Source organism: Melanotaenia boesemani, chromosome 22 (genome assembly GCF_017639745.1).
Source record: "Melanotaenia boesemani isolate fMelBoe1 chromosome 22, fMelBoe1.pri, whole genome shotgun sequence".
NCBI lineage: Eukaryota > Metazoa > Chordata > Actinopteri > Atheriniformes > Melanotaeniidae > Melanotaenia > Melanotaenia boesemani.
The window spans coordinates 4492454-4515475 of record NC_055703.1 but is presented as its reverse complement, the minus strand read 5'-3'; the positions used below and the strand labels follow the sequence as shown (position 1 = coordinate 4515475).

The window sequence follows — 23022 nt, the reverse complement described above, 5'->3', positions numbered from 1 at the left end:
CCTAAATATAAAGAAAAACAGCACTCAGCTAAATGTGCATGTTTTCTCTGGAGTGTATATTAAGCCTCACTAATGATTATTAAGGCCTTCACTATATCCAAATTCACATCTATTTGTTCTATCTTTTCATCAAACCAGAGATATTTATACTGCTTGTGAGATGAAAGCAATTTGTGACTTGCTCCTTTTCTGCTGAGGGGTTGGTTTCTCTGGATTGGAGGAGAAAAAAAACAAGAACCAAATGCTTCTGAACTTCTTCACACATTCCTCCCACTGTGCTAAGAATGGTTCTTGGGGATCCTCCCCAGCCCAACACCTAAAATAAAACCTAAACCGACAAAAACAACAAATGTGAGCTCAGAGGGCGGCCTGGTGAGGAGAATCCACACAGAGTCCAGGAGAGCACACAAGTTACCAGAGTGGATACGATAACGCAATAAGAAGTGCATGATTATTATAAACCAGGACCAGGATAATGGAGAATATCCAGGAAGTGAAGGTCTTTACCATTCAGCTGAGAAGGAGGAAACTAACGGTTCAGGGTTCACACGGCACATATTTAATCAAAAGTATTGTTTGTGGACGCACTAGCAATAGAAAGCTAAATTTATCAGTCTCATGTCAATCAGATCCACGTCACTGAAGCTGAAGAATGAAACATGTTGATAACAGCAGCCCTTTTCAATTCGATAGTGTTTTCATTTTTTTCCTATAACTTTTCAGTATACATGAGGTTGGCTGGTAACTCAGCTGTAAATCTACTAGTCATCAGACAGACATGCACACATGTGTGAAGATGATCAGGTTCAGATTTCTAGTGAGAGTTAAACAGCTAAAGGAAGCGAGGAGACGTCTTCTCTAGATCACTGGTGCTGTGCAGATGTTGGAGACACAGGTCTGATCATTTAGACGCCATGAATGTGGAGAGAGAATGAGGCTCTAAAATACAAATCAGAGCAGAATCCTTCACTAACAAAGTATGCTTGCTCTTTCTACAATATAGTAAGAACGGGCATATTTCAGGCATAGTCGTGATTAATCAGGATCACTTTGTAAGGTGTGATTAATCTGATTAAAATTTTCTCTCTCTCTCTAGTGGGTATGAAAGATGAATGAATGAGTGACTTCCCAGCAGTGTACATTTATCCGCGTGGTCCAACGTAATTGTCACATTGCTGCTGTTTGTTCAGTTTTACAGTCAGAAGTGACACCGAGCTGCACCCTGATGGCCCTGGAAGGTCAACTGTGAGGTGTGTTTTCTGCATACTTTATGTTCATGATACCGCATCATCCAGAGAAAGAATTTACCAACTATACTGAGAACTATATCCAGTCTTTTCCCTAGAAAATGACATCCCCCGACAGGACAGATACATCTTTCCTCCAAATGCCAAAAATTAGACTTTGTACAGTGCCATGGGTTAAAGGCCAGTTGTTTCTTCACTATGAACCTCTTGCTTTGTTTGTTGCATCAGAAGTTCATTCTCCTTTGCATCCATTCCTCTAGTCCTTGGTGTCTCTGGGATAACTCACTACGGAGGTGGTGTTAGTGGTTAAAAAAAGTGTTGGGGCCAAACCCAACGTCTTAACAGCTCCAGCGCTATTATGTGTGTGTTTTTGTGGAAGAAGTGCCGGTGTTTACCAAATTACGCAGGACTCAGAATAATTATGGAGCACAAAGACAAAAATGGAAAGAGTGACGGCAGCTGGCAGATTCTCCAAACATCACAGACAAAAATGTTCAGGAGTTTATCTCTGTTTTCATAAACTGATTTAGAGTTGCTGGTTGTAGGACAGAGCCACAGCGACCCATCAATGAGACGCTGTTATTGTTTTCCCCTTGCCTGCAGAACGTGATACTGAATCTATATTTCCCTGGATCTGATGCAGAGCCCAAAGCGAAGTTATAGTCAGATTACAGCTGTATTCAGGAAGAATGAGGACTAATGTGAAGATCTGTGAAGAATGAACTAATGAATGTTTCAGTACATTTTTTAGCCTTCAAAATCTTTTTTAAATAAATGGAAGATTAAGAAAAGATGAGCTTAGAGATATGTCTTTAAACTGGATTGTTGACATTACTAGTCATACATTAAACATATATCATTATGTTTAATGTCAATCAAATCTCAATTTCAATAAAAATAATCGTGATTATCATTTTTCCCATAATCGAGCAGCCCTACAGGTTAGCCTCACTGATTAGTGGTTTTCCTATGGCTACACAGCTGTTCAGTCCCTTAAGTTCCTTCACATTGTTCATGTGGCCTAACTTTCACTATTAAACATAGTCCTGAGTTCTACTGCTGTTTTTCTTCCATCTGATTCCACCAAACAGTTCAGTGATCATCGATCACCATCATTCAGGATGTTTTTCTGACCACATTTCTTCCTGGAAGACGATGGTTCCCCACCATCCTTCGGTTTTTAATAATGGTTGGACAGTTCTTAACCCAGTTCTACTAGTTTCTGCTCCTCCTTAGATGTTTTTTCTGCTGGATGCCAGTGACCTGAGCCTTCTGGAACAGACCAATATATTTTCTACGACCACAGGATGTGTCTTTCCACATAGTTGTTTGAGAAATAAGAAGCTGCTCATTGCATCAGTTGGGGTTAAAAAATTTGTTGCAGCTGGAAGATGACCACCCTGCAGGAATGATCCAATAGGAGGCTCCTACCTGTTAGCTTAGTTAAATCTAAAGGGAGCCTTTTTTTTTTTTGGACCGGCAGCTCTGTAAAATGTTAGATTTTGTAGATGATGTTGACCAGAAGTGTCAGCTGCTGTCCAGTTTGTCAAATAAGAAAAGCAGTAAAATATATTTAGACTTAATGTTAAGTTTGATATTTACTTTTACATTTAATGTTAAGCCTTTAAAAAAGATTAAATCAGCTTTCATATAGAATCGACCTTCCTGGTGCCTTTTGCTGTTTATATCATAACACAGTGATGTAAAAGTTGCTGAGAGACAGAATTTAACACAACTACATTAAAACTGCTGAGTATGAGCTGAAGGGAGCGGTACAGTAAAAATGAAAAAGTATTTAAAGCTTTCACTTAGCTTTGATTAAATTAATTAGCTCTAAAGTAACTCATTACCTGTTCCTAAAATAAATCCTAAAATTGGAGTAAAATCTGATTAGGCAACCGAGCATTTCAACATCTCTGGCTTTAATTCTCCTTTCAAACGAGAACGGCTTTCCCATAATTTCATAATAACTCCCAGAAAAGAAACAAATCCAGAAGGATGCAGTGAAAGCTAGTGATTGCTATTCTGAATTGCACTTAGCCTCCGTCAGGCTGGTCAGGCTTCCAACCAAGATTTTTGTCTTTGGGCCCCTGTAATTGCAGCCAACACACAACTAGGAGGTCCAGCTTCAGTTCTTCCATTCATAAAGCTCCAAGTGCCTCTTAGTGGCAAATTCGGCATATTAAAATGTTAAATCTGAGCCACTATCACTTCTAAACTCCAACACACTATCTTTAGCTCATGCTGTCCACTCTTCCTTGTTAGCTTCTGCTCATTAACCTGTAATTATTTCCTTTATCCTCTCAAGATCCAGGACAACCTGAAAGGAAAAGAGTTCAGACAGAAAAATACTGAACAAGGTGTAAAAGAAAATTCAGAGAAGAAAACCTGCAATCAACAGCCCTGCCAAGAACACCAAAAACATATCACTGAAGTCTTAGACTAGATAACATGCCACTATGAATCAATTAAGCCAGTCTTTTAGGGGTTCCTTTTATATTTCAATACAAAAAAATGGATGAAAAATAGACAAATATTGTGGCCAGATAACTGTGTTGGGGACTCTGAGGTCAGTCATATATATATATATATATATATATATATATATATATATATATATATATATATATAAATATATTGTACAGAATAAATCCTTAAATTTACAAAAAATAAAAATAAGAAAAAAAAAAAAATAAATAAAAAACTTTTTTTAGGTTTTCCAAAAATTGCCAGCTGAGAAATCAGAGTAGCTATGGTGGTGGTTCAATCTCTGGCTCCTTCATTCTGCATGCCAGAGGTCTCAGAACATAAAATGGCACCATGAGTGTGGAGTAAAGTGGTACGTTCAATAAATTCCATTAAATAGTTTCAGTCTATTGTTTAGCAACAGTCTGAAGCGGTAAAAGATGCACGCACTACTTTAAAATACCATAAAACCCTGAAAAAGGATACACAAATGGTTTGGTTTTATCATTAAAAAGACAACAAGAGTGCAAGATATTTTTCTTCAGAATTAAGAAAACAATTATTTGCAGATAAGCTAGAAGCATATTGGACAGCAGCTTCTTAATTAAAGCCACTGAGCTCGCATTAAGTCCCATCCATAACAATGGTTATAGTCGACCCTTCATAAATACCACCCACCCTGCCATCAAGAGGGGCCTGAAATCACTCAGGAGACTCAACATTGTTTTGTTAGAAACGCTCTCCATTCAGTTAATCGCCTCTCCTAATTGCATGTTTATGCTCTGTGACTACTTTCTGCCATGCAAAGCATGAGCTTACCCAAAAACAGTATGTGAATCTAAGTGGCCATTTACATTAAACCCACATAATATACAGATTTAGAAATGGAGGTAATAATTCTGGCACACCAAAAAAAACAAAACAAGACAAAAAAATCCCAATGCAGTGAAATGCAGCCATGCCTTACTGTGGTCACAGCCACTTTCATGGTGAGCTGCAGTGGCACATCTGCAGCTTATGAAGTTACTAAATGTTGACTCCACCTATCCACTACTCTATCATTTCATTCAGTTTACCAAGGGTGCCCATGGCCTGGCTCAGTGCTCATCTGTGGCTGCTGGGATGTTGGTAGTTTAAATGATATGGTCAAGAGGAAGGAAAGGGTCTACCAAAACCAGATACACTAAAGCTGGACCAATCACAGCTTTATACACTACAGTTAATGAGCAGGGCATTATTCCTAATGTCACATCACCTCAAACTCACCCCTCAACGAAGCACTGGAAGCCAAACTTCACTGGGAGGAAAAGAAAGTCAGGTCAGTTATGTAAAATACTTCCTTTAGGACTTTTTAAACACCAGACAAAACAGCAAAAATCTAGAAATGCATCAGGTTCCTCAGGCAGTTGAAACCCAACTAGGAGGAGGAACAAGTCCCGAACAACATGTCACCACTATCAAGAAGTCATTTCGGGCTAGATAGAACTGGCCTGAAAGACAACATGGAGGCACTAATCATGGGTGCATTGTACCAGGAGCAGAGCAGAAGAACAGTAGAGTGTGCATTCAAAACAGCCGGTGTGTTGATATTCAGTTGCTGGCGTGTGGTGTGGTGCTATCAAGTGAAATGCTGCTGTAAAAAGTGATGCACTGGGATGAGAAAAAAAAAGCTGGGCAATGATGTCTCAGAAATTTGCATAATGAACATTACCATGCCATCTAAATGATTCAGAAGCACAAAGTTTTAAAGTCAGAAAGTTACGTAGTGCTACTTTAAATGATCTGGTCTTTATTCAGTTACTGAAATATGTCAGAGTTTTCTGTGTCTTGATAGCCTTTAAATCAAAGTAAGAGGACAGGAAATGAGTAGATACACGTAGAACAGATACTTCTTATGTATTCAGAATGAGTTTATGAGTATGCATCAAAGCTTAATATCATATACCTGTGCACAAATAAAAGCCAACTGTTACAGTGACTTCCTCACAGGAAGAAGAATCTCAGAACAAACTCACTTCTGCCTCCTAGTGTCTGAAAGCTGTACTGTGGATCTCTAAATCACACCTCACACTGGTTTATAAAAATCCAGACAATACACAGATCTGCCAACAGCATGGCAGGATTTATAACGTGGAATTTAATCAGAAATCAGCGTTTGACGGGTAACATATTCACAGAAGCCTGAGAGGTAGTTAAATTACAGTTAAAAACATAATGACTTCCAGCAAACATTAAAATCTGGGTGCAATTATATAGTTTTAAAGAAAGTCAAATTAAAACAAGTTTTACTTTGCACAGTTAGTTGAAAAAAATTGTTACTAAACTCTGACTTTTCTAGAAAAGCATAATGCAACAAGGCATAATTTTAGAAGATACATCACCAATGTTTGTCATGTTTAGGGAACTAAAATTTGAGCTTAAACTGTCGTCAGTTAAAAAAAAAAAAGAAAAAAACAACAAGATGAAAAAAAGTGTTGTATAAATGTCTAAAGGTGTTTCTGTACAGCCATGGTTCACTAATTCAACCTTAATGAGACAAAGCAACACAGAAGCAGTGAAAATATCACCCAGGGGGAGTCTGACAGGAATCCCCTCCCTGCTGCTCCACATAGGCAGAGAGAGGAGACCAGCAGAGGAGGGCGGTCCGCCACCCTGAAGTGACAGGCCTCCTTGGGAATGGCACCCATCATTAAAGATGACATCAGAGCAGGGCGGCCTTCTACGCGAGGTAGATCCTCCACGATGCTAGAGACCAGCTCGGTATAAATACCTTGCTCCCACTGCCCTGGGAAGCAGCAGCTGCCACTCAGACAGGCAGACAGACTCACCAACTAAGGATATACGAGGACAGTGCTGGGACAGAACCTTACCGATTTCCCCCAATTTTTCCTTGGAGAGCAAACCTTCAAGGTAAGTGCATGAGTGCATGAGATTGGGGGGATCCCAGCTGCAGCATGGCTCTGAATGAGAGGATGGCTGGAGGTGGAGTGCTAATGGCAGCAGGGAAAACGATGGTTATGGATGATGACTCTTGACCTAAACACAGATTATATTTCCTCTAATTTGTCTTTCTTGTAAGATAATAAAAACACTGAATATTAACAGATCAGACAGGTGATTTCTAGATGTTTTTCACCGTAGCTTCTCGCTTTTAGCCATCAGCCTCCTCCAACTCTTCCACATTACAGATGTCAGACTACAATAACGTCATCAGCTGCTTTGGAATAAATACCACAACTTTCTTTTTGTTAAGTGATGTTTTTCCTGGATTTGCAGGTTTAGCTTCAAAAGATGGACTTGAGGGTAACGAGCCTCCTTCTTGTCCTCCTGGCCTTGGCTGAGGCGACCCCTGAAAGGTACTATAGCCCCAAAGTGAAAAAGACTCCGTACCAAGCCCCCGTCAAGAGCCAGCGTAAGTCCCCCCTTTTTAATTTTTTTTTTACGTTTATCAGAATGAAATGTTTGTGCAATCTACCAGAATTAAAATGAAACTTCCATTTTTAGTATATTGAATAAAATCAGGCAAAGCCCATTTTCAGATTGCTGCAGGTTCTTCTGCAAAACAAATCTAGCAGCTACTGTGTGCCCATATGTCTGTATTCACTGCAATTTTTTGCCTTTCTAACTGAAAATGTAAAGACTTAAAGCAGAGCAAATCATTTTTAGATGTTTTTACTATAAAACTGCCAGGACGCCCCAAAGTCTTCTCTCTCCACTACTACTACTAACCCACTAAATCATAAATATTATTTACAGTAATGCCTAAAGTTTCATGAGTCGCTGTGATGCTTAACTGCTGCTGGCTGAGCTGTGAAATCCAACCATAACTTTTACCACTTACCTGAAAATCTCAGTCTTGTTCAGTTAGCTGCAAAATCAGGTCATTATCCTCATCATCATTATCCTTATCATCATCCCTAAATTTCACACAAGCAGGTTCATTTACCTGCTGTGAGGTGGGGTAAAACTCTACAAGACTTCTTGTGCTGTGCGTAATTACAGATTGAAGCAGGGCTAGGTTAATAATTACAGGAAAAAGAGCACAGAAGCGGTCATGATGGTCCTGCAAGGATGTCAAACGTTACACATTCTACTCCAAATAAACAAGGAGCGAAACTTTGCATCCAGTCAAAAAGAATCCATTTTTAGCACTAACGATGCCCTGATGTGGTTTAATTACACGACTCTACAAGAAAACAATGAAAACTCATATTTGACAAATCTCCAAAACAGATGCTGCTACCACGGTCCAGCCACACCCTGCCCAACGGCCTGGTGGCACCAAAATCACAGCAGTTAAGAGAGAAAAATAAAAATAACAGCAGCCAAGTTCAAACGAGCAAATCTAACAAACAAACCACAGCTAATTTACTGCAGCTTAACTCAGACAGAGAGGCTGGAGCTTCCACTGTAAACCAAAATGAGTGAGAAAAATCACAATTGCACACAGCAGTGTTTACCTAATGCAATCTAACTGAGCCTGCATGAGGACACCACACTGTGTTTAGTTTGAAGTTCAGGTCCTGGTCAGTCACTGCAGCCAGTATCATCACCTTCAGTTTGTGGTATTGCCGACTGCCAAAAGGTCCACGTTTGGCACAAACATCCCATGTTGGGATTCAGGCACGGCCCTTATGTGGCTGGAAAATGACAGCCCTGTCAGAGCCTCTTCTCTCCCCAAAACACCATTTTACAGGAGAGGTCGGTACTGTTTGCCAGACTGACAAGTCCTCCTTCCCCTCTCGTAACTATGATCTTACAAAGGAATGCAGTATTATTGCAGTTCTTACTGAAGCCAAACATTTAGGTTTCTAGTTGATTAATGTCAGTTTTTATATTTTATTTTACAACAATCCTAACATCAAGCAATAACATCTTTGAGTGTCCAATCAGAAAAAAAATTAGACAAAATCCTAAGAATTCAGGAGTAAATTGAGGAATGACATGCAACCTGTCTTTTTTAATCACTGCCCATCTTTGACATTACCATTCTGTCATAATATATCATATTCGCTAACTAGAGTCACACAATGGGATAGAAGTGTTTTTGTAAGGATATACTGACTTTGTGATAGTACAGAATAACTCATTTAGTGCAAATGCACTCATTTAGCCTTTGATTTAAACTCTACATATACAGAAGAAAATGCATTAAGATGATGGGGAAGTTAATGGGTTCATCACAGTGCAGGGAAATCAGGGCCAACGGCACAACACAAGGCTGGTGTGCTGAATCCTGTGTCCACAAATGTGAATGTAGTGAGAACACCTTCTCAAATCAGCGTTCCTGAGAAAAACATCAACACAGCTCATTCCACAATCACTGGGAAAGGCGTTTGAAATCAGGCTATGGTGGAAAAGGACACCAACGTCTGGGTTATTCCAGGATCAAGCTCTGCACTTTTTACTCTAAAAGCTAACCAGCTATGCCAGTGAATAGATTATGAGGTTAATTCTGGAATAATTTCATCACTTCCTGTTTTGTTTTTATTCTCTAGCTGTCAAAGGACACCCAGGACCAGCGGGTGCTCCTGGTAAGCCAGGACCAATGGGACCGCCCGGGCCTCCTGGAGAAAATGGCGTTGGACACACAGGACCAAGGGGCCCTCCAGGACCTCCTGGAGCACCTGGCCACTCCCAAGTAGGTAAACCTGGTACCCCAGGTGGCCCTGGAAAACCAGGTGCTCCTGGCATTCCTGGAGACAGAGGTGCCCCCGGTGCAACTGGACCAATGGGTGCTCGAGGACCCACAGGTCCATCAGGAACCCCTGGACCTGCTGGACTTTCTGCTGTTGGAAAATCTGGACCAGCTGGACTCCCTGGTGCAATGGGTCCAAGAGGAGAGCCTGGCTTGAAGGGACACCCCGGTATCCCTGGTATTCCTGGTCTCAAAGGAGAAAGAGGCATTGGTGTTCCGGGTGTACAAGGACCAGCAGGTCCAGTGGGGCCAATGGGCCCAAGTGGTATGCCTGGCAAAGCAGGAGTTGGTCAGCCTGGTACCCCTGGCTATCCTGGGGAACCCGGTAAGGCTGGTACACCAGGAAGAGATGGAGCTCCTGGGCCAGCAGGTCCATCAGGGTTGAAGGGTCATACTGGGCCTCCAGGCATAGGAGCACCAGGAAAGGCAGGCCAGAATGGTACCCCAGGTATGACTGGACCTACTGGGCCTAAGGGTCCACAGGGTCCTGCTGGTCAGCCAGGCTCCCCTGGCATGCCAGGTGTTGGGAAAACTGGTGAACCAGGAATTCCAGGAAGCAGAGGAGCCCCCGGTACTCCAGGAACTACTGGTCAGAAGGGAGAGCCAGGCCCAACTGGATTTACCGGTCAGCCTGGTGGTCCTGGTCCTATTGGCCCAGCTGGGCCACAGGGTGCAAGAGGATTCCAGGGTGAGCCAGGTCCTGTAGGACCCAAAGGTGATATTGGAATGGTAGGTGCACCAGGGCCAAGAGGAACCAAAGGTGAGCAGGGAGCTCATGGTTTAACTGGAAAACCAGGTACTCCCGGAGCAGTAGGTCCCCCAGGAATTCCAGGTCATAATGGTGCTCAGGGACCAAAGGGTTCACAAGGTGCTGCTGGCTTCCCAGGATCTCCTGGGGCAAATGGACTGCCTGGAGCAAAAGGACACACAGGTCCCTCTGGAGCACCAGGTAAAAGTGGTGAATCTGGAATGCCAGGACCTATGGGACCAATTGGTCCCACTGGTCCATCAGGCCTCCCTGGACACAAGGGCCATCCAGGTGCTCCTGGTAAACCTGGTCAACCTGGCCCAGCATCTATAGCAGTTGCTGGTCCTATGGGTGCTCCTGGACTTCCAGGTGAGAGAGGTCAAGATGGTCGCCCTGGGCCTGCTGGTCCACCTGGTCTACCTGGTCCACCAGGAGAGGTGGTCTACCACCATGAGAAGAGCATGCCAGTCAAGTCCCATGAGGTTGTAGTGCCCCATGAAATGATGAAGGCTCCCATGTCTGCCTTTAGTGCCATGCTAACCACCGCCTATCCTTCAGCTGGAGCCCCTATCGCATTCAGCCAGGTTTTGTACAACGGGGAAAACCATTACGACCCCAGCACAGGTGTGTTCACCTGCCAGATCCCAGGCCTGTACTATTTCAGCTTCCATATTCATGTCAATGGTGCCAATGCACTGGTGGCCCTTTACCAAAACGACCAGCCTCTTGTCTTCATCTATGACGAGTACAACCAGGGCTTCCTAGACCAGATGGCAGGCAGTGCTGTCCTCATGCTGTATACAGGCGACAGAGTCTATGTCCAGATCCCCGATGAGGAGAGCAGTGGTGTATTTGCTGCAGACAATGTTCACTGCGGTTTCTCTGGGTTCTTAATTGCCTCAACGTGATTTCACAAATCCCAATAAATCTAACAAGCGTACAACACATTGAACTACTCAGAAGAATAGATCAGTTTACAACATTCATAATTAAGATTGTACATTGGCTGAAAGTTGTACAAGTTTAACTGCCTCGTTCATATCTTCAAATGTTTTCAATTTACTAACAAATTAACTTGATTGACTGTGACGTATATGCTGACTAAAGTTTTAGGAGTCAAATTAATCCCTTTATCCTGTGTGTGTCTTAGCAATTGTCAGAAACATGGAACAATATTGTAAGATATCTTAAGTGGTGCTCTACAACTGCCTGGAACATTTACAACATGTTGTTTTGGTTTTTTTTTTATTATTATTTGTGTTTGTTTTTATCAATGTCTGTTGTCTAAGCGGTTTTCCTGAATTATACATACAAAACATACACAAAACTGTTGTAATATATGTTATTAGAGATCAAGACATTCTCACAACCACCAAAAAAAACTGAGATGAGAAATTGAAACTATTCTTTCTTTTTTAAACTATATCCCATTGGATGTGTTAAGTTATGTACCACTTACGGACCAAAACATGGAATAAAAGTTCGACTTTGAAAAATATCCTTGAGTCTGTCCCGTTCTTTTATAAAACATTTTAAAATAAAATATGAATGCATTGAATAAATACCTTTAAATGCAGATGTATTGTAATTGTGGTCGATGGCAGCAACCATGTCTTTCCAAAAGTCAGAATTCACCTCATTCCCTCGCTGTTGGGAAAGAAAAACATTAGTAATATGACACATTTCAGCTTTCCTGTAAGAAGTAGATCCATTAATATGAAATATAAAAGTACTGCATGATGTCTCACCTTGTGCAACATATCCACAACTCTTCCACAGAGCAGAGCTCCTGGCAGATCAAAGTAGTTGTCATAGAAATAGTATTTTGCTGCCAAAGGAAACATAAAATTAGTGAAATGTTAAAGGTAAAGGTGTTCTTAGGTCATACTGGTGGATGTTAGCATTATACCAGATCTTGTGAAGGAGGTACTGAGACTGTTGAAGTGCTTCCATTCCCGTTTTGGGCCGTAGTGTTTGATGATTTCTTCTGTGCTCAGGTCACTGGTTCCATGTGTGGCTCTGTTTCAGGAGAAAATGAAGCATCATAAATGTACGGCTGTTTTTCAAAGAGCTGCGATCAAAAATCTTGATGAAACCCGAGTTTACCGTAAGACAGTTCCATCTTCAGCCAACTTCACAAGGTTTCCATCCTCCAGATCCACAACTAACCCTTTAAAACTGGACACAAAAGCCAGAAACCAACAGAATCACATACATAATCCATATAAATAGTATGAAGATCTGTCAGCTGAGCTCGTCAGAGATGCTAATAGCCTGTCATCATTTAGCTTACTTTAAACTTTAGTTTGAAGACTTATGGCAGGTAAATGCTCCAAGCTTTCAGACAACCCCAAGTAAAGTGAAAAATAAGCTTCTGGGGGAACTTTGAAACTTTCATGTTTTATTTCTCTGATAAGTTATAACAGCAGCACTGAGCCCTGTTCCACAAAGCATGCTCCTCTAACTTCTAGTCTAAAAAGAATCAGGGTTAACTTACTCCAATACATGGAGTAACCATGGTAACCACTAACAAAAAGATCCCAGCTACTTCACCCGATTAGAGAAAGAGGTTCTCATAGCAGTGTACGAGGCGTATTGAGAGGAATTCTGGGGAAAAGGGAAAACTGCACCTGCTGCAGAGAGATGCATCATGGGTGAAAACTGCTGCCTGAGCCAATGCTGAAGTCAGAATCCCCTGGTCCATGTTTAACCTGATTAAAACTGGAGCATCTGGGTTAAAATATTGGTGGATATAATAAAATCTGTGTTTTATTTAGTTCAGGCCCACTGGGGAAAAACACACATGGAGGAAACTGAAGATGAAGAATAAAAACATCTTTTAGGAAGGTCCTCGAGATCTACCAACCTGCAGGTTTTTAGTGTTTCCACAACACACGTGATTCAAATTAGAAGGTTCTTTAACAACTTGTTATCAGCTTCTACACCAGACATTGATCCGAATCAGCTGTGTTGTAGCAGGGAAACACCAAACACTGCAGGATGGTGGATCTCGAGGACTGGAGTTGGTGACCATGATTGGTCATTTTAATTTCTATTTTACACTGGCTGATATACAAAGTAAATAATCTGAAAATATTTCTACATCTAGTATTATAAACGCCCCAAAATAAACAATTTTGTTTTACATATACAGTATATGTCTCACCTCATATCCTGATTAATATCTCAGTGTTTAGTAGTCGTTTAAATATACTGAAATAGACTGATGTCCTTCATCACCGGAGGAGGAAGAGGATGGTGAGGAGACACTGTCTGCTGGGATCCAGAGAGGCCGACAGAGGAACTAACAGTAGATCTCCACACTATTTATTTTTAATACAGCTGTGAGGACTTTATGACTCGACAAAGTTGTGTTTTTAAACCGTTCTGCATTACCAATGTCAAAGAAATGTCCCCATCCCCAGAATCACGTTGCTACGACAACCCACGTCTGACAGCAGCTTCAGGTAGAAACTCAGGGTTTCTTCATGATGAACCTGCCAGCGAGGAGGTTTACGTCACAGTCAGTTACCATGGTAACAGACTCAGGATAATCTAAATATATGATAATTCCTATATTTTACCCACATCTAGGTTTACTAGAGAGCAGTGGGTTGCCATGTTTTGGCACCCAGGGAGTAGTTGGGAGGTTGAACAAGAGGCGGTTGACAGAGGTTGATCTATGTTGGCACGCCAGAGACTTCATCCTTTTTGGGTCACAGGGATGCTTGAATCTTAATGAAAATTTGTACACATGTAGAACACATCGAGGCAGAGAAAAAAAAAGCCTGGAAGCATAGGCTAAAATGTACAGGAAGTCGGCCATGTTGGTTCAAAGAGGCCGCATTAGCCTTTATTTGACTATGGCTGTGTCCGAATGTCCACTCTACTCCCTAACCCCTCGTTCACTACATAGGGCTGCACTACATAGCACACTTCATTCTCTTGGCGATTCGGACACGAAGCTGCCTATTTTTTCCTCGCCGCAAACCACGTGACTGCCGCCGTCACCACGGCAACCACAACCCGCATCAAGATGTCATTACAAATCCAATCCAAAGTTGTGTGTAAATATTTTTATTTTTATTCCTTATGTTGTATTTTATTCTTTATTTGTTTGCTTATTGGTAATTTCGCGCAGCTCAATTTGTTCACCTCCTTGCGCCATGTTGAGCTTCTGCCCGCAATGCATGTCTGTATTGACCAGTCAAGTGACCATCGATGCTCACTACTTTTCTAGATGCATTGTGGGTAATTTTGAGTGCCCTACTTTTTTCTCTCTGGACATTCGGACACTCCGACAAAATGGCATGACCCCTGTATAGGGCACTATGTAGGAAGTAGGGAGCACATTCGGACACAGTCTATATGTATGAGCACATTTCTCACTTTTGATGTTTCACCATGAAAAATCTAAATGATATAATTCCAACACTTAGACACCAATCTATGCCAAATTTCAGTTATTAGATATCAATCTCTTCATGAACACCTCATTGGAAAATTTTGTCAATGCCAGAGCCCCGCCCACTTACAACAGGAAGTGACTTGTTTTGCTTTGTCATGCTTTGCTTTCCTCAATGAGTAACCCCACGATCTGAACCAAACTTGGCATGGTTGAAGAGACCTATGCCCCAAACTGAGCTGTGTTCAAATATTCTGAGTAGATTTGACGATATTTCTCTAGCGCCCCCTGCAATATTTCATTTAGTTAGCCCCACCAAGTACATTCAACGTCATTCATTCAAATTTCATTCATTCAACATGGATGAAATTTGGTAGACACAAGAAACAGGTTAAGACCTACAAAAAAATTCTTGGACCTACAATTTAAATCAAACAGGAAGTTGACCATCTCGACTTGAAGTCACCACTGATTCCACGAGGGAGACGATGACCACCTAATGGGGAAAACCCCTGAACGAGTGAGTTCTCTCACTCTCTTCAGGTGAGATGCCGTAGCCCAGGTAGCTGCATAGGCAGAAGCGGCGCCAGAGGTGCGAGGCAAAGCAAGGCAAGTTTATTTTTACAGCACATTCAAGTAAAAGACTATTCAAAGTGCTTTACATAAAACATTAAAAGCACTGCGGGTGGTGCAAAGAAAGCTTTCAGCTTCGTCTACTTCCAAATGAGGAAAAAAGGTTCAAAGAGAACAAAATGGCTTCTTTAGCATTTTAATGCTGCGTCGGCTGGTGGTCAAAATAACTCGCTCTAGTGGTTTTAGGGAAGAATGTAATGCTGACGGTTCTAGTGTTAAAAAAAAAGATTCCTGGATCCAGGTAGTGCTCCAGATCACTACCGAAGTCTAATCAGTTGTTCCTTTATTTCATTTTGGAGATTTCCTAAAAATTTAATCAAAATCTGTCCATAAGCTTTTGAACCTCCGCTTCGGCAGAAGTAATAATGTGTTTGTGTGTTTGTAAACAATTATATACTGTATTTCATAAAAACCTTCTTCAGTACATTTTTTAACAGTTTAATCAAATATTTAAAAGAACAACTAAAGACAGAATCGCAGCAAACACATCTGTCTGAACTTTCCATAAACTAAGAGATGTTTCTAATTTTCCTAATTCTGCTTTCAACTTTTCCGGCTCAGGTACAGATGATTGTTTTTCTGTTTCTGCTTATTTCTTCACTTCTTCCCTGATGTACCTACATTTAAACCCGTCTCCTCGTCTCTTTCTTCACATGTGAGGTCTCGAACAGATAAAAAAAATCTCATCAGATTAAAAAAAACTAATGTGTGTACCAGGCCTAAGCAGTAGAAAGTAGAGGTCCAAACTTTTCTTTGCTCTCATGTTTACTTAATAAGTTTTCTTTTGAACGATCATGAATTAAAAAAAAGCCCAATGTGGATAGTCTTCAATCTATTACCAACACTATATCTGTGTTTTGACTATACAAAAACAAAAAAGATCGGGTTGCAGACAGAGACAGAGTGACATCTAGTGGGAATAATTATTGAATATTCTTTGGGAAATGAACCCTTACTGCTGTCTGAAGGCTCATTACGTATTTTTATTATGTGCATTTCTGTGACAGTTTTTTTTCTTAAAAGTTGTGAAAACCACTATTGTAGACTCACCAGAAATCCCAGGTAGCAGGAGTCAGGTTCAGCAAGTCTTTGTCGTATTCTTTATACTCCACCAGGTACCGGGTAAAACTCTCATAGATGAGCTGCAAATACAAGATGTCACAAGGAGGAATCGATATGAGGATGCAACTTTCTGCACAATTATGCCCAGAATGTCCAGATTTTCTTGCTGTTACCTCAGCTTCTCTAGCTGGAAGCTACACTGGAGTCCATACTGTCCGCCAAATATCAGATTCAATACTTTGTTTTTTTAATACCAGGTACCACTGAATTAATACCCACCAATTAATAATTAATTTTCCACAAATAACTACATTTCATAGAAGAAAGTCTGTCTATCCTCTTTTAGCAAAGTTTTATGTTTGTCTTTATTTTAAAACCTAAAAATAGAAAAAATGGTTCTGCAAAAGTTACAACAAATTTTCTTTAGTAGATATTTATCTCTTTTTCCTAAAGGTGTCTTAACAACTGCATCTCTAACAAGTTTAATTTAGCTGGCTGAGGGAAAAATGGCCTTTTGGATTGGAAAGGTTGCAGACCCCTGACTTAGAGTATGTACCTAAAGTTTTAGGTAACAGGATTATATGTAAACCCAGCCACGGTCTGCTCCTTCCATATCTCCCGTGTCACATGATCAAGATATTTGTACAACAGGATCAGATGTCATGATGATGCTAGTGCTGGTGATGATGAAGATGTGTCTAATGCACTGGTTACTGGTTTAATGCAGTTCTTGAACACTATGGTTTATTATATTACTATTTTATTTGATATTTTATTGTACTGACTTATAATTTTATATTTTATATTATAATTTCATCTTACTTTTAGTTTATTTAGTAATATAGTTCATTATAGTTTTTTTTCCAATTATTTTAAGTATTTATGTTTATTAGTTTTATTCATATTTTATATTGCCCTCATAAAAATATGAATGCACACTGTAAAGTGGTGAGATTTCGTTTAAGGGGCAAAAAGTATAAACTAAAGTTGGGGAAAATGTTGACATCCCTTTCCAAAACTCCTGATGATGAGTAATTAAAACTTAATGGAGAAAAGTTATAATTTACTGGGAGACATTTGATAGTTATTTAGAGACCAAGAGCTGTTTAATTTTCCCTGGGTGTAAAAGTGTGAGCAGAAAACACATCATAAATCATCTAATTCCAACATTCGCTCTCCCTTTTGGTGCTTTTTGTTTTGAAAACACGAAGCTGGTAAGATACGATCTGCCAACATTAATGATAAAGAAGCACGTGGGCTTCAACAGGTTGAGGATGTCTACACACACCATCTGAACCATTATCAATGAGACAAGTTGTTCACACTCATGGACGAGAAAACTGACTGGACTGGAACACACACCTGTCACCAGCAGGATTTATTTAAACACAACTAAATCCCATCAGCAGAGGTCTCCTGTCTCACACTGAGCTGAAACCAAACAGATCTAAGCTTCAGGCCTCGTGAACCGCAGGGTCTGCAGAGGCTGAGGAACGCTCTTCATAGTGAGGATGAGGATGTCAGTCGGCCTCAGCTGAGCATCATCCTGTGAGTCATGCAGCGTGACTGCAGCCCGCTTCCCCACATCCAACCACAGACAGCACCAATGCGCATTTTCATCAGGAGAAACGGAGCGGACAAGTCACCGCTCACATATTTTCCTCATCCATCGGGACGTCGTGGCCACCGTACAGTTATGTATGAAGGCAAAGCAGCACGCGCTGACCGCGCTCACTCACCCTGGAGGTCTCCTTCAAATGGTACCGGCAGAGCGTATGGTCCAGGTCGAAGCCCACAACATCACAGTCCGACAGGCTGAAGTATTCACTCATCGTAGCTGAGGCTGGGAGAAGAGCTCGTGAGCAGGAACTCGCGCACGGCAGCACGACGCAGACAGCGGGGACGCGACAGCGCTCCTGAGCCGCTCCGCCCAACCTTCGCTCGCGGAACCGCTAAAACAAAAATTCCAGGACACCGAAACCGGAGCGCTGGTCGCGGAACTGTCACGTCGATAAGTTTCTTGCTCGCGATCAGAAGCAGAAACTCCCGCGATCCAGCAGATGGAGGCAGAGAGGCAAAAACAGGCGACGCTTCCGGGTGTACGGGTGCCGCACAGAATCAAATTAGTAAATATTTACTCCGCGTATCCACTTTTCTGAACAGCTGGGCTGGAAAAGTATGGAGTACTGAAGCTGCCTAAATAAAAAAGTAAATGCAGATAAAAAATAGGGCCATAAACAAATTGATTTGGCAATAAATTATACAAAAATGTTTTAAAAAGTTTTTTCATAAAGAAACCAATAAAATGTGACACGACTTTATAGTTCTACTGTCATCTTCAGTTGTATTAATTTTGTATTTGTACTCATGTTTATTTAATTTTCCATTTAAATAATTTATAAATTAATTTACTTTTATAAATCCCTGGTCCACTGCAGTGGATGAGAAACAACGGGTCGGAGAAGGTTCTCCAAAGGTTAGTTGTGACCTTCAGCAGACATTTGGGGAACGTTTAGAAAAGTTTTCATCTCAACCATCCAAGCAACATTTGCTGAGGATCAGTCAAGATTACTAGAACCTTCAGCCTGTTCCTTTGTTAGTTGTGCACATTTGTAGCTCATCAGTGAGTTTCATCTAAAAGAGCGATGTGCTGAAGATCCTGTACAATCTCCTGTTGAAAGGCAGCCATTTCTGCCGGGGTTCTACCCGCTTTAAACCTCCATCTCCCTCTTGAGGCAACAAGTGAGCCAGACTGAACCAGGTAGGATTGGCTGCACCGCTCTCCCTGCTCAGTGTTAATTGACCAATGGATGAAGATCTGCCCCCAAGACACGCCTTGAACCCCCACCCCTTTACAAAGTTCAAACTCCATCCCATTACTATCAGCAATCACGCACCAGTATCATTCACTCTGATAAATAAAAAACAGTAAACTACCAACTAGAAACTGGAGATTTAATATGTCATTACTTAAAGATCCTGAGTTTATCAGCTACTTTAACCCATAAGAACCTGACGTTACATATTCGTCACAGTCAGTTTCACAGTTTCTGAGACATTTTGCTTCAATTTATGGTATAAACTTTGCTTAAAATCCTGTTGAACACAGTCTGATACTTGTCTTTTGTCCAATAATAAGACTATTGTTATGCTCATTAACTGTGACCTACAAAACATACCTAATACAGTACAGTACAGTCTGGAAACACCAGATATTTAGGCATAAATATTTCTCCCGGGTTATCAGAACTAACAAAGCTAAATTATGTCCAGCTACTTAAAACAATAGAGGGTGATCTCTCACGGTGGAGGCGCTTACACATATCACTCATGGGGAGGGTTGCCACAGTTAAAATGATGGTTCTATCTAAAGTAAACTATCTGTTTTCAGTGATAACATCAACATCAGTTCCTCTTTAATGGCTTGGTGGGAATTTCTAAAAATAACCAAGTCTTCACTTTTTCCATATAAACTTATACACCTCTGGAACAACCCTGACATCCTGCAAAACAAAAAGCTGATTAATTTCACTCAGTGGAAAAATAAAGGAATAAAACAGTTAGAACATATAATAGAAAATGGAAACTTCTTATCATTTAATATTCTCACTTCACAATATGGAATCAGCAGCAAAAAGTTTTTAGAATATCACCAGCTTAAATCTATTATATGTAAAAAATATACCATTAATCAATTAAACTTACAGCTACCTATTAGGATGGCAGAATTTATGAATCTCAATGCCCCAATGCTATTATCAAAAACATATAGACTATTATCTAAACTAGAAGACTCAATCTGTCTTCCAACTTCAAAATGGGAGGGTGACTTATCCAGTAACTTTAATAAAGATAAATGGTCACAAATATGTTTAAACACCTTTAAAATGACTAAAAATTCAAATACGCAACTAATACAATTCAAAATTCTTAATAGAACTCATTATAAAGGACAAAGGATGTTCAGGATGGGTCTGTCACAATTAAATATTTGCTCACACTGCACTGATAACACGATTGACTACTACTTCCATGCCTTGTGGTCCTGCACACCCGTCCACAGGTTCTTGCTCCAGGTTTGAGATGATATGTCGGCGTGGTTTAAATGTAATATTCCTGCAAACCCCACACTGTGTCTACTAGGTGACTTGGGTGAAATTAACATGGTAAATAACTCTCCACACATCGTCCTCACAGTCTTATGCATTGCAAAGGAAACTATCCTTGTGAACTGGAAAACCAAAAATTATCGGTGTATTTAGCAGTTTAGGAACCTCTTAGTAGACCACATCAGTACTGAGACAATGTCTGCCTCCTTAAAGAACCAGTTAGCTGAATTTCATTCCCTCTGCTCCCCTGTGATTAGAGAACCAGACCAATATAAACTTTTTTCTAGTTCTTGCGGCTTTGAGAACAAGAACAAAGTTCCTGCTTCTCGTGGAGTATGTAACAAGCTTTCGAGTGACTAAACTCTCCAGGTGTGTTTTAAGGTGGATGTGGATCCAGCTTCCTGGATTTTTATAGCACAAATGGTTCAGTTTGCTGCTCTTTTACTTCTTTTATACTGGCCCGTTTTTATTAAGTTTATTATTTTATTCATTTTATTTTATTAAGTTTTAAAATAACAGCGAAGCTGCAGCAATAGATGTGTTGATGTGAAATTACATCATGTGGGAAATCAGACAGAGGGAAGACCAAGCTAAAAAAATAAGATTCACGAGTCTCAAATCGTGAGTTCAAGTTGAGTCTTAACTCACTGGAAATGCGAATTAAGTGCGACTCAAGTCTGGATATCAGACTCAAGTCTCTATCTCTGGTTCAGGATTTTGTAGGATATCTACCAATATCCATGAATTTTTTTTTTTTTTTTAAATCATATGAACCATTTGTGAGAACAGCCTGCAATAAGTGACAAACTTCATCCCACTGCCCTTCTGAACATGAACTGAAAACCAACAAAATATGAGGTTCAGACTCATGAGAGTTGTTTAAAACCTTTGTTCTGTAGATTCATACTGCACTCTTTAACTTTATTCTCAGAAGCAGGAAAACTGCACAGTCCTGTAGGCCATAATCTCCACAACCCCTAAAACAGGTGAGAATAAGACAGAAGACAGGCCCGTATTTCTGAGTACTGAAGAAGGTTTTAATAGAAGTGATTTAACTAAGGTGGGAAGAAGATCAGATAAGCTGCTGACAGAAGATCAAGCTTGAGCAGAACATGCTCTAACACTAAAACGGTAAATGTGGAGTTTCAATTCTATCTTCCTGGGACCCGTTCCGAATAGTTTGGATAGATATCTTCATCAAATCTTACTTGTAGGAAACAAAAGAGAAACAGTGAACAGAAAATGTGAAAACAATCAGGAAAACAATTCAGTCTTATTTAGATCTGAAATATTTTTTCTTCCTCTATTCATTTCTTCTTATAAACTGTAGTATGACATATCTGTTGCGTTCCCTGTTATAGTTCATCCAGCTGAATGTACATTTAGGAGATAAACAAAGTGGAAAGACCCCTAAACATCCTGGATCTGCAAAAACCAAATAAAAGTAACCATCAGTTTCCATCACTGCAAATATTTTGATCGTTTTGCATAAGAAGACATTATAAGATCTTCATTTTCAGATGTTTCTTCCTGAAAACCTGAAAACTGTTATACTGCACCTCGCTGCTTCCACCACCAGCTGCCACTGTGCATCAACATTAATGTTTTCCTCCAGGGCTGAAGTTCAAGAACTCATCACTGCCACAGCTGGTGAGATGGTGCAGCACTGTGGTGGTCTCCAACCTGAACTGGACCCACCAGTAACTCAACCACTGGGTCATGCTGGAATGCCAAAGTTTGCTTCACGTGTCTGAACATCCAGAGATGATTTCTGCTTGACTGTGTGTTCACTCGCACGTTCCAGATGAACAAGCGGCTTTTTCCTGCTATAAACACGTGCTGGAGAAAGCTGCAGATGAGGCAGACATGAAGCCAGAACCCAGTGACAGAAGAAACAGAAGATATATATATATATAGTTATATTTTATATATATAATTAATTATATATAATATAAAATAATAAATTAACTGATTAATTAAATAATTTAATAATTAATTAATTATTAAAAAAATTGTTACACTTAGAGAGCTGTTTGGTGGGGATAGTGAGAGTCATAAAATATATATCTTTTGAGGGTAAGTAAGGAAAGTTATATTATATTATATTATATTATATTATATTATATTATATTATATTATATTATATACACAAAAAATCAATAATTCATAGACATGCAAAAAGAACCAATGGTAATAAATAAATAAATAAATAAATAAACTTAGACTACTTGTGAAAGGTAATGCCACGTGATCTGCTTTTAATATTGCGCTGGTTATTGCAACCATAGGCGGCACAAAATACGGGCATAGTTGCTGGAACTGTCCTGACTGCAGTTAGTTCTGAAGCTAGCCGGGAATGAGGACACCCATCCAGATATTCACAGTGGCGCCGCTGCCTGTGTTAGGGACAATCAGCAAATGGCCACATTTCTCTAAAACGTATATCCTCTTAAAGGACGTAAAACATCACATTTTTCAATAAACTGTCCATATGACACAGTATCTTCGTAGACAAGTGGAATTCTGACATATACAGAGACAAATAACAATTATTTTTGTTGTTAGACAGGGTACCAAATCTTTTGGATTGCTTAATATTTTAGTTTTGGAAAAAATGAACTTTTAAACCATGTAACCCAGTCACTTCTAACCAC

General features: G+C 40.2%; 2 protein-coding genes across 2 annotated transcripts in view; one reads left to right on the top strand and one right to left on the bottom strand.

The window, feature by feature from the left end:
* The window catches only part of nt5dc1 (5'-nucleotidase domain containing 1), a 61698-nt gene extending 43201 nt beyond the window's left edge, over positions 1-18497 (bottom strand). The window contains exons 1-6 of the mRNA XM_041976167.1: positions 17999-18497; positions 16248-16339; positions 12266-12337; positions 12069-12178; positions 11908-11987; positions 11725-11806 (exon numbers count right to left, since the gene is read on the bottom strand). Of these exons, the coding sequence (XP_041832101.1) occupies positions 11725-11806; positions 11908-11987; positions 12069-12178; positions 12266-12337; positions 16248-16339; positions 17999-18091 (529 nt within the window). The 5' untranslated portion in view covers positions 18092-18497. The remainder of the gene's footprint in view (positions 1-11724; positions 11807-11907; positions 11988-12068; positions 12179-12265; positions 12338-16247; positions 16340-17998) is intronic.
* Positions 6464-11657, top strand: col10a1b (collagen, type X, alpha 1b). The gene is made up of 3 exons (XM_041976166.1): positions 6464-6623; positions 6990-7125; positions 9212-11657. The coding sequence occupies exons 2-3, from the start codon at positions 7005-7007 to the stop codon at positions 11065-11067; spliced, it is 1977 nt and encodes a 658-aa protein (XP_041832100.1). The 5' UTR covers positions 6464-6623; positions 6990-7004; the 3' UTR covers positions 11068-11657.
* Positions 18498-23022: the final 4525 nt, after the last annotated feature.

Bases quoted from the DNA above. Each gene is read 5' to 3' on its own strand.
- col10a1b (XM_041976166.1), top strand. From the start codon at position 7,005: ATGGACTTGAGGGTAACGAGCCTCCTTCTTGTCCTCCTGGCCTTGGCT. The intron at 7,126-9,211 runs GTAAGTCCCCCC...TTTATTCTCTAG, and splicing joins AGCCCCCGTCAAGAGCCAGC to CTGTCAAAGGACACCCAGGA.